Below are 12,212 nucleotides of genomic sequence, written 5' to 3'. Positions count from 1 at the left end.
TGTGTAGAGCCAGCTTGCCAAGAGGACTAGACTGTCAGGGAAATACTGTGTAGAGCCAGCGTGCCTAGAGGACTAGACTGTCTGGGAAATACTGTGTAGAGCCAGCGTGCCTAGAGGACTAGACTGTCTGGGAAATACTGTGTAGAGCCAGTGTGGAGAGAGGACTAGACTGTCTGGGAAATACTGTGTAGAGCCAGTGTGGAGAGAGGACTAGACTGTCTGGGAAATACTGTGTAGAGCCAGTGTGGAGAGAGGACTAGACTGTAGAGGAAATATAAGAGAGCCAGATGGTTATAGTGTGTTTACTGTATGTTTACGTCTATCTAAACCATTACAGTCAACGTAGGGCTGATGCTGCTGCATACACTCTCTGTAGCTGAAAGAAGCAGGACCTGACTGGGTGAGCAGAGCAGCTTCTAACCCCTCCCTCCTTGGCATGGCCATACCCACAGTGTGGCCCCCAGAGGAATCCCCACAGAGGTACGGTGAGTATTTAACACAGAGTAGAGAGGTAACCTGACCTATGTGGGTCTGTGTGGCGCTGTATTACTCCATACCTTCTACACATCAGGGGAATGAGGCTCTCTCCGACTCCTGCTCTGGATCCAAGTCTGGCTGGTAGTCTGGTTCTACTACATCTAGCTGTGGTGGCTGGTGGGTTTGCCTTGCTCTCGTCTGCCTCTGTCTCTGCCTCTGGGCTGGAGTCTGTCAGATGCAGGCTCCAAGGCACCCCTCGTCCTCCGGTGTTCTCCCAGGACGGGGACTTTGTCATCGGGGGTGTTTTCTCCATGCACTACTACATGCACACTGTGGAACACAGCTACACCAGCCTGCCTGAGCCCCTGCAGTGCACAGGGAGGTCAGTGAGCGCAAGAGGGAGCAGGGGACAGGACTGTGGCTGTGTGGGTAGACAGATAAATTGTGTTTTAAAGACAGAGGAACAGTGTGTTTAATGCCCGGCAAACAGTGTGTTTAAAGTCCGATAAACAGTGTGTTAATGACCGAGAATCAATGTGTTTAAATACCGATAAACAGTTTGTTTACAGACAGAGGAACAGTGTGTTTAAAGACCGATAAACAGTGTGTTTAAAGAAAGAGAGAAAGTTTTAATCACAGAGAAACAAAGTGTTTAAAGAAAGATAAACAATTTGTTAAAGACAGATAAAAAGTTTGTTTAAAGACAGATGAACAGTTTTTATAAAGACGATAAACAGTGTTTAAAGAGACAAACAGGGTTTAAAAGACAGTTTAACTGTGTGTATAAAAACAGATTAAAAGTGTAGGTAAAGCCTACTGTTACAAAGGATCACATTTTCAAATGCAGACTATAATACAGTGTCCTCAATTACAGACAACAAAAGTGTAGTCATATAGACGGTATGTTACGGTGCGTGAATGAGGACCCAAAAGCGAATCAACTTAAACAGAGCTTCTTTAATTACCAAACATAGGTAGGCTCAGATGGACCGGCAGATTCCGACAGGACAGGACAAGGTTACAGCAAACATGACGACAGTCTGGTTCAGGCATGAATGACACAAACAAACAAGAATCCGACAAGGACAGGAGCAGAAACAGAGAGAGATATAGGGACCTAATCAGAGGGAAAAAAGGGAACAGGTGGGGAACGGGGTGAATGGGTAGTTAGAGGAGACAAGGGACAGCTGGGGGAAAGCGGGGAGAAAAGGTAACCTAATACGACCAGCAGAGGGAGACAGGGTGAAGGGAAAGGACAGAGACAAGACAACATGACAGTACATGACAGTACCCCCCCACTCACCGAGCGCCTCCTGGCGCACTCGAGGAGGAAACCTGGCGGCAACGGAGGAAATCATCAATCAGCGCACGGTCCAGCACGTCCCGAGAGGGAACCCAACTCCTCTCCTCAGGACCGTACCCCTCCCAGTCAACTAGGTACTGATGACCACGGCCCCGAGGACGCATGTCCAAGATCTTACGGACCCTGTAGATAGGTGCGCCCTCGACAAGGATGGGGGGGGGGGGGGGGAAGACGAGCGGGGGCGCGAAGAACGGGCTTAACACAGGAGACATGGAAGACCGGGTGGACGCGACGAAGATATCGCGGAAGAAGAAGTCGCACTGCGACAGGATTAATGACCTGAGAGATACGGAATGGACCAATGAACCGCGGGGTCAACTTGCGAGAAGCCGTCTTAAGGGGAAGGTTCTGAGTGGAGAGCCAAACTCTCTGACCGCGACAATACCTAGGGCTCTTAGTTCTACGCTTATTAGCAGCTCTCACAGTCTGCGCCCTATAACGGCAAAGTGCAGACCTGACCCTCTTCCAGGTGCGCTCGCAACGTTGGACAAAAGCCTGAGCGGAGGGGACGCTGGACTCGGCGAACTGAGATGAGAACAACGGAGGCTGGTACCCGAGGCTACTCTGAAAAGGAGATAGCCCGGTCGCAGACGAAGGAAGCGAGTTGTGGGCGTATTCTGCCCAGGGGAGCTGTTCTGACCAAGACGCAGGGTTGCGAAAAGAAAGACTGCGTAAGATGCGACCAATAGTCTGATTGGCCCGTTCTGCTTGACCGTTAGACTGGGGGTGAAAGCCGGAAGAGAGACTGACGGAAGCCCCAATCAAACGGCAAAACTCCCTCCAAAATTGAGACGTGAATTGCGGACCTCTGTCCGAAACGACGTCTGACGGAAGGCCATGAATTCTGAAAACATTCTCGATGATGATTTGTGCCGTCTCTTTAGCAGAAGGAAGCTTAGCAAGGGGAATGAAATGAGCCGCCTTAGAGAACCCATCGACAACCGTAAGAATAACAGTCTTCCCCGCTGACGAAGGCAGTCCGGTGACAAAATCTAAGGCGATGTGAGACCACGGTCGAGAGGGAATAGGAAGCGGCCTGAGACGGCCGGCAGGAGGAGAGTTACCGGACTTAGTCTGCGCGCAGACCGAACAAGCAGCCACGAAACGACGCGTGTCATGCTCCCGGGTGGGCCACCAGAAACGCTGGCGAATGGAAGCAAGCGTACCCCAAACGCCAGGGTGGCCGGCTAACTTGGCAGAGTGAGCCCACTGAAGAACGGCCAGACGAGTAGGAACGGGAACGAAAAGAAGGTTCCTAGGACAAGCGCGCGGCGACGGAGTTTGAGTGAGTGCTTGCTTTACCTGCCTCTCAATTCCCCATACAGTCAACCCGACAACACGCCCCTCAGGGAGAATCCCCTCGGGGTCAGTGGAGGCTACTGAAGAACTGAAGAGACGAGACAAAGCATCAGGCTTGGTGTTCTTAGAGCCCGGACGATAAGAAATCACGAACTCGAAACGAGCGAAAAACAGCGCCCAACGCGCCTGACGCGCATTAAGTCGTTTGGCAGAACGGATGTACTCAAGGTTCCTATGGTCAGTCCAAACGACAAAAGGAACGGTCGCCCCCTCCAACCACTGTCGCCATTCGCCTAGGGCTAACCGGATGGCGAGCAGTTCGCGGTTACCCACATCATAGTTACGTTCCGACGGCGACAGGCGATGAGAAAAATACGCGCATGGGTGGACCTTGTCGTCAGAGAGGGAGCGCTGAGAAAGGATGGCTCCCACTCCCACCTCTGACGCGTCAACCTCGACAACGAACTGTCTAGAGACGTCAGGTGTAACAAGGATAGGAGCGGATGTAAAACGATTCTTGAGGAGATCAAAAGCTCCCTGGGCGGAAACGGACCACTTAAAGCACGTCTTGACAGAAGTAAGGGCTGTGAGAGGAGCTGCCACCTGACCGAAATTACGGATGAAACGACGATAGAAGTTCGCGAAGCCGAGAAAGCGCTGCAGCTCGACGCGTGACTTAGGGACGGGCCAATCAATGACAGCTTGGACCTTAGCGGGATCCATCTTAATGCCTTCAGCGGAAATAACAGAACCGAGAAATGTGACGGAGGAGGCATGAAAAGTGCACTTCTCAGCCTTCACAAAAAGACAATTCTCTAAAAGGCGCTGGAGGACACGTCGAACGTGCTGAACATGAATCTGGAGTGACGGTGAAAAAATCAGGATATCGTCAAGGTAAACGAAAACAAAGATGTTCAGCATGTCTCTCAGGACATCATTGACTAATGCCTGAAAGACAGCTGGAGCGTTAGCGAGGCCGAAAGGAAGAACCCGGTATTCAAAGTGCCCTAACGGAGTGTTAAACGCCGTCTTCCACTCGTCCCCCTCCCTGATGCGCACGAGATGGTAAGCGTTACGAAGGTCCAACTTAGTGAAAAACCTGGCTCCCTGCAGGATCTCGAAGGCTGAAGACATAAGAGGAAGCGGATAACGATTCTTCACTGTTATGTCATTCAGCCCTCGATAATCTATGCAGGGGCGCAGAGACCCGTCCTTCTTCTTGACAAAAAAAAACCCCGCTCCGGCGGGAGAGGAGGAGGGGACTATGGTACCGGCGTCAAGAGCTACAGACAAATAATCTTCGAGAGCCTTACGTTCGGGAGCCGACAGAGAGTATAGTCTACCCCGGGGGGGGGGGTGGTTCCCGGAAGGAGATCAATACTACAATCATACGACCGGTGTGGAGGAAGAGAGATGGCCCTGGACCGACTGAACACCGTGCGCAGATCGTGATATTCCTCCGGCACCCCTGTCAAATCACCAGGCTCCTCCTGTGAAGAAGAGACAGAGGAAACAGGAGGGATAGCAGACATTAAACATTTCACATGACAAGAGACGTTCCAGGAGAGGATAGAATTACTAGACCAATTAATGGAAGGATTATGACAAACTAGCCAGGGATGGCCCAAAACAACAGGTGTAAAAGGTGAACGAAAAATTAAAAAAGAAATGGTTTCACTATGATTACCAGAAACAGTGAGGGTTAAAGGTAGCGTCTCACGCTGAATCCTGGGGAGAGAACTACCATCCAGGGCGAACAAGGCCGTGGGCTCCTTTAACTGTCTGAGAGGAATGTCATGTTCCCGAGCCCAGGTCTCGTCCATAAAACAGCCCTCCGCCCCAGAGTCTATTAAGGCACTGCAGGAAGCTGACGAACCGGTTCAGCGTAGATGGACCGACAAGGTAGTGATGCGGAGAGGGAGGCGACGGAGAGCGCGAGCTCCTTTCCACGAGCTCGGTGACGAAGATCAACCCGTCTCTCAATGCGAATAGCGAGTTCAATCAAGGAATCCACGCTGGAAGGAACCTCCCGGGAGAGAATCTCATCCTTTACCTCTGCGCGGAAACCCTCCAGAAGACGAGCGAGCAAGGCCGGCTCGTTCCAGCCACTGGAGACAGCAAGAGTGCGAAACTCAATAGAGTAGTCTGTTATGGATCGATTGCCTTGACATAGGGAAGACAGGGCCCTGGAAGCCTCCTCCCCAAAAACAGATCGATCAAAAACCCGTATCATCTCCTCCTTAAAGTCTTGATACTGGTTAGTACACTCAGCCCTTGCCTCCCAGATTGCCGTGCCCCACTCACGAGCCCGTCCAATAAGGAGAGATATGACGTAGGCGACACGAGCAGTGCTCCTGGAGTAAGTGTTGGGCTGGAGAGAAAACACAATATCACACTGGGTGAGGAACGAGCGGCATTCAGTGGGCTCCCCAGAGTAACACGGCGGGTTATTGATTCTGGGCTCCGGAGATTCGAAAGCCCTGGAAGTGGCCGGTGGATCGAGGCGGAGATGGTGAACCTGTTCTGTGAGGTTGGAGACTTGGGTGGCCAGGGTCTCAACGGCATGTCGAGCAGCAGACAATTCCTGCTTGTGTCTGCCTAGCATCGCTCCCTGGATCTCGACGGCTGAGTGGAGAGGATCCGAAGTCGCTGGGTCCATTCTTGGTCGGAATCTTCTGTTACGGTGCGTGAATGAGGACCCAAAAGCGAATCAACTTAAACAGAGCTTCTTTAATTACCAAACATAGGTAGGCTCAGATGGACCGGCAGATTCCGACAGGACAGGACAAGGTTACAGCAAACATGACGACAGTCTGGTTCAGGCATGAATGACACAAACAAACAAGAATCCGACAAGGACAGGAGCAGAAACAGAGAGAGATATAGGGACCTAATCAGAGGGAAAAAAGGGAACAGGTGGGGAACGGGGTGAATGGGTAGTTAGAGGAGACAAGGGACAGCTGGGGGAAAGCGGGGGAGAAAAGGTAACCTAACACGACCAGCAGAGGGAGACAGGGTGAAGGGAAAGGACAGAGACAAGACAACATGACAGTACATGACACGGTATGGAAAATAAGGCTGTTTGCCATGAAAACATTCTATAGGCTAGTTTATGATTTGTCAGGAGGTGCTCACTGACCCATCTTCTATTTACAGTATGGATTCCCGTGAGTTGCGCTTCTCGCGCGCCATGGTCTTCGCAGTTGAGGAGATAAACAACAGTTCAGACCTTATACCGGGTATTACGCTTGGTTATCAAGTGCACGACTCCTGCGCCTCGGTCCCTATGGCCGTGAAAGTGGCCTTCCAGCTGGCTAACGGCCTGGATCCCATGTTTGATACCGGAGAACAGTGCTCTGGATCGACTACAGTGACAGCTATCGTGGGCGAGTCTGGCTCCACACCAACCATCAGCATGTTGCGTATCACCGGCCCTTTCGGCATTCCTCAGGTAAACTCTTGTGAAAATAAATCATTCAGTTTATTTTAATTTACTGTATTTCTAGTTTATATTCTCCTCCCTTTCAGGAATGAGTTCAACTTTTAATTCACTGTATTCCAACTGTATTCTCCTCTCTTTCAGGAATATACATTTCTGTGTGAAATTATGTGGAGAAAACCATTTGAGCATAGACTGAGAACTATGAGTCTGGAGAACTTCTCTAGGCATTTGAACATAGACTGAGGACGATGAGTCTGGAGAACTTCTCTAGGCATTTGAAGATAGACTGAGGACGATGAGTGGAGAACTTCTCTAGGCATTTGAACATAGACCGAGGATTATGAGTCTGGAGATCTTCTGTCGCCATTAAAACATGATCTGAGGACTATCTTTCATAGCCTAGGTTGTTATGGGAGACCAGGGATTGGTGTCACAGTTTTGTGTACCTTTTTCATTCTGGCCTAATGAAAAACAATGAGATTGCTTATTATTATTAATGTCTCCCTAACATCAAACTACATAGCAAAATAAAAAAAAGCAGAAAGTAGCCAATAACTGAGACTCGTTTGGTCAACATGATGTTCTTTCTCATGTTTTCGATTGTCTGTTTTTTCCTAGGTGAGCCACTCTTCCACCTGTGCTTGTCTGAGTGATAAGAAACAGTATCCAACCTTCTTCAGAACCATCCCCAGTGATCAGTTCCAGGCTGCCGCTCTGGCCCACCTCATCAGGCACTTCGGCTGGACCTGGATTGGGGCGGTCCGTTCCGACACTGACTACGGTAATAACGGGATGGCGGCTTTCCTTCAGGCAGCACAAGAGGAGGGCATCTGTGTGGAGTATTCTGAAGCCTTCTCCCTTACCAACCCACTAAGTAGAGTGCAACGGGTGGCTGACGTGATCCGCAGGTGATCCATGATTACTGGTGAACTTTTCATTCATACAAATGCAAGACCATATTTATAAAACATACTATTGTTAATAATTTCTCTCTTTACACAAAGCTGATCTGTGAGACCAACATGATTTGCATATCTTACGCATGTCAAAAGTGTTGATTAATACTAATGTTCATGTTCACTTCACTGAGAATTCCAATGAATGACGAACATGACCAGCATATTAAGCATATGATATAATCATGTTCCCCAGCTCCACAGCACGGGTGGTGGTGGCATTCGTATCCGCTTGGGACATGAGAATCCTGCTGAGGGAGATGGAACGCCTGCCCTCTCCGCCCCGCCAGTGGATCGGGAGTGAGTCCTGGGTCACTGACCCAAATTTGCTGAGTTTCGGCCTGTGTGCCGGGGCCATCGGATATGGCATCCAACGCTCTGTCATCCCGGGCCTCAGGGACTTCCTCCTGGACCTCTCCCCACAGAAGGTGTCCAACTCTCCCCTGCTCACTGAGTTCTGGGAGGGAGCCTTTGGCTGTAGGCTGGGTATAGGTATCTATCTATCTATATATCTATCTATCTATCATCTATCTATCATTTATCTATCAATCCATCCATCCGTCCGTCCGTCCGTCCGTCCGTCTGTTAGTCTGTTGGTATCTCTCTCTGTCTGTCTGTAGGGACCTCTACAGGTGTTGGGGTTGAAGAGAAGGTGTGTGATGGCAGTGAGGATATACAGCAGCTACAGACCCCCTACACAGATACATCCCAGCTGCGTGTCACTAACATGGTGTATAAAGCTGTTTATGCCATAGCACACGCCATCCACAGCATCGTTTGTGAAGAGAGAGAAAACTCCACTGTTTACTGTGACAAAAACCTTAATGTGAAGCCAACACAGGTGAATGACAAGTCTATAGTCTAATTTCCTGATAAATATGTTCATTTAGACTACATGTATGAAGGCCTAGGAGTTCTCATTATACTTTACAACTTCTTCTGAAGTAACGCATCTGATAAAAATGAGTTGAATTAATTTTCTGTTTCTCTCTCCATCTATCTTCCCCTTTCTCCATCTCTCATCTCTCTCTTCCCCTCTGTCCATTTATCTCTCCATCTCTCATCCCTTCTCTCATCTCTCTCTTCCCTTATCTCCAACTCTCTTCACCTCTCTCATTCTCTCTCGTCCCCTCTCTCTCTCTCTCCCTTGCCCTTCCAAACCCCAGGTCCTGGAGAGGTTGAGGAGGGTGAACTTCTCTCGTAACGGGTACCAGGTGTCTTTCGATGCCAACGGGGACCCAGTGGCCACCTATGAGCTGGTAAACTGGCAGAGACGGAAGAGTGGGAAGATTGAGTTTGTGACAGTGGGGCGCTATGATGCGTCCCTGCCTCCTGACCAGAGGCTTGACATCGAGAGGGAAATCACCTGGGTAAAGAACAGTACACAAGTACCTGTGTCAGTGTGCAGTGAGAGCTGTCCACCAGGCACTCGTAAGGCTGTACAGAAAGGAAAGCCTGTATGCTGTTATGACTGTATCCAATGTGCAGAGGGAGAGATCAGTAATAACACAGGTAGGACTATAGGAACAGTTGTGTAGTAATTTCTATCACAGTTTACTAAGTAGTGGTTTATTCATATTACCAGCACTACAAAGGTAGTGTCTGTCAATCATGTTCCTGTTCTTATTATCTTATGTAAGCTGCACATTAATTCAACATTCTTTATTGTAAACTGAAAAAGTGCAGCATTGTGGGACATGTATTTGTAACGAAATAATACCTGAATCTATTATTATTAACCTTTGGTGTCTGTTACATTGTCCTGGTCAGATTCTTCAGACTGTCTGATCTGTCCCGAGGAGTACTGGCCCAACGCTGAGAGAGACCGCTGTATCCTTAAGCCTGTGGAGTTCCTGTCCTTCCACGAGGTCCTTGGAATCATCCTGACCGCCTGCTCTGTAGGTGGGGCTAGTATGGCCATCGCCACGGCAACTGTCTTCTACCACCACCGAACGTCTGCCATTGTCAGGGCCAACAACTCTGAGCTGAGCTTCCTGCTGCTCTTCTCCTTGACTCTGTGTTTTCTGTGTTCTCTTACTTTCATTGGCCGGCCCTCTGAGTGGTCCTGTATGCTGCGTCACACAGCGTTTGGGATCACCTTCGTTCTCTGCATCTCTTGTGTTCTGGGGAAAACAATAGTGGTGTTGATGGCCTTCAGGGCTACAATTCCAGGCAGTAATGTCATGAAATGGTTTGGCCCTCCACAGCAGAGATTGACTGTAGTGTCATTCACGTTTGTCCAGGCTTTGATATGCACTCTGTGGTTGGTCCTGTCCCCTCCCTTCCCCATTAAAAACCTCACTACCTACAAGGAAAAGATCATTCTTGAGTGTGATGTGGGTTCAGCTATTGGTTTCTGGGCTGTGTTGGGCTATATAGGACTCCTGTCTCTCTTGTGCTTTGTGCTGGCTTTTCTGGCTCGGAAGCTGCCTGATAACTTCAATGAGGCCAAATTCATCACCTTCAGTATGCTCATATTCTGTGCAGTCTGGATCACCTTTATTCCAGCTTATGTCAGCTCTCCAGGGAAGTTGACGGTAGCTGTGGAGATCTTTGCCATCATCACCTCTAGCTTTGGGTTGTTCTTTCTTTTATTTGTTCCTAAATGCTTTACTATTCTGTTCAGGCCAGAGAAGAACACCAAGAAACACCTTAGGGATAAGACATCCAATGATATACGTTATTAAGAAATGATTGAGTGGAAAAAACATTGTAACGTTCAGTTATATGGTTTATCATACAGTTAGGGAGGACTACTCTGACAGAGATGAACAACAATTTAGCAGATAATCATTGGTAAATTTGTAACTAGTAACATGACAGCTTCACTTTAGATATTCCAATGTTATGAGAGATTGTTCAAATCTAGAGTGTTAAAATCTAATTAGACCTGCTAAATGGTGTGATTAGCAGTAGCCTACAGAGTGGAACCATTTCCATGTTGTTGGAGAAAAGCTTTATTCCTATATGAATTGGTATAACATTGAAGTGCATGTGTTCAATTGATATTGTATTTCATCATATTATGTATTATAATAATATAATAAACATTTTCATACACAGTTGAAGTGGGAAGTTTACATACACTTAGGTTGGAGTCATTACAACTCCACAATTTTCTTGTTAACAAATTCAAGTCTTTTAGGAGATCTACTTTGTACAAGACGCAGGTCATTTTTCCAACAGTTGTTTACAGACTGATTATTTCACTTATAATTCACTGTTTCACACTTCAAGTCGGTGAGAAGATAACAAACTAAGTTGACTGTGCCTTTACACAGCATGGAAAATACCAGAAATATATGTCATGGCTTTAGAAGCTTCTGATAGGCTGATTGACATCATTTGAGTCAATTGGAGGTGTACCTGTGGATGTAATTCAAGGCCTACCTTCAAACTCAGTGCCTCTTTGCTTGACATTATGGTAACATCAAATGAAATTGGCCAAGACTTCAGAAAAAAAATTGTAGACCTCCACAGTCTGGTTCATCCTTGGGAGCAATTTCCAAACACCTGAAGGTACCATGTTCATCTGTACAAACAATAGTACTGTCACGCCCTGACCATAGAGAGCCCTTGTTTCACTATGGTGTAGTAGGTCAGGGCGTGACTACGTGTTATTCTAGTTTATCATTTCTATGTTGTGTTCTAGTTTATATTTTGTTGTTGGTGTTTTGTATAATTCACAATTAGAGGCAGCTTGTAATCTTTGTCTCTATTTGGGGATCATATTTAAGTAGACATTTTTCCCACCTGTGTTTTTGGGATATTATTTTGTGTTTGAGCATGTGTACCACGTAGTCACATACCGTTGTTCGTTAATTTGATTTCTTGGTTTTGGCTTAAGTTTCACATTGGAATAAATATGTGGAACTCAAAATCCGCTGCGCCTTGGTCCCGACAACCGTGACATAATAACCCACCAAAAGAGGACCAAGCAGCGTATCCACGGGGTAAAGGAGTTTTGGACATGGGAAGAAGTGATGGGTGGATGCGAGACCCTCCCTTTGCGACAGACGGAAGGTAATAATGGAGGACAGCGACGACGCCAGGGTTCGCGTCCACCGAAGCCCAAGGACAACCCCAAGATTTTTTGGGGTGGGGGCACAAGGGGTGGCCGACTGAAACACGTGAAGAGCCAGAGTACATGGAGCAGGCGATAGAGATGTGGTCAGTCGACCCAAGGAGAGTGCCAGAGCCCGCATGGGAGTTGATGGAACAGTGTGAGGAAGGATACAGAAGTATGGAGTTGGCTAGGAGTATGCGGCAGCGCAATCGTGCTGAAGAGCGGGTCCTCAGTCCGGTGCCATATGGGACGGCTCCATGCACCACATCTCCAGTGTGCCTCCTCAGCCCGGTATGTTCTGTGCCGGTTCCTCGCTCTCGCCATGAGGAGCGTGTCGTCAGTCCGCTGCTAAAGAAACCCCAAGATTCTTTTGGGGAGGGCACATGGAGCTGGCGGTCGAGCAGCGGAGAGTGCCAGAGCCTGTGTGGGATTCCGGAGAGAGGTGGTAGCAATGAGAATGCTGCCGTACAGGAGTGCTGAAGAGAGTGACACCAGTCAGGTGCCATCTGCACCGGTGTCACTCATCTGGCCTCCAGGGCGCCTTCCCAGTCCGGTACGTCCTGTGCTTCCTCCACACACTCGCCCTAATGTGCGTGTCACCAGTCCGGT

General features: G+C 48.5%; 1 protein-coding gene across 1 annotated transcript; it reads left to right on the top strand.

Moving 5' to 3' along the window:
* Positions 1-545: 545 nt before the first annotated feature.
* On the top strand, positions 546-10,224 carry LOC118944055 (extracellular calcium-sensing receptor-like). Its single transcript, XM_036961611.1, has 7 exons — positions 546-859; positions 6,296-6,590; positions 7,200-7,489; positions 7,734-8,014; positions 8,158-8,378; positions 8,704-9,049; positions 9,308-10,224. Exons 1-7 carry the CDS (start codon positions 576-578, stop codon positions 10,222-10,224), a joined length of 2,634 nt encoding a protein of 877 aa, XP_036817506.1. The 5' UTR covers positions 546-575.
* Positions 10,225-12,212: the final 1,988 nt, after the last annotated feature.

Source organism: Oncorhynchus mykiss, chromosome 24, assembly GCF_013265735.2.
Source record: "Oncorhynchus mykiss isolate Arlee chromosome 24, USDA_OmykA_1.1, whole genome shotgun sequence".
Lineage (NCBI taxonomy): Eukaryota > Metazoa > Chordata > Actinopteri > Salmoniformes > Salmonidae > Oncorhynchus > Oncorhynchus mykiss.
The sequence above is the reverse complement of the archived record's forward strand: the minus strand, read 5'-3'. Positions and strand labels throughout refer to the sequence as shown.

Coding starts and splice junctions, on each gene's coding strand:
- LOC118944055 (XM_036961611.1), top strand. CDS start 576: ATGAGGCTCTCTCCGACTCCTGCTCTGGATCCAAGTCTGGCTGGTAGT. Junction 7,490..7,733: donor GTGGCTGACGTGATCCGCAG/GTGATCCATGAT, acceptor CATGTTCCCCAG/CTCCACAGCACGGGTGGTGG. Junction 8,379..8,703: donor TTAATGTGAAGCCAACACAG/GTGAATGACAAG, acceptor TCCAAACCCCAG/GTCCTGGAGAGGTTGAGGAG.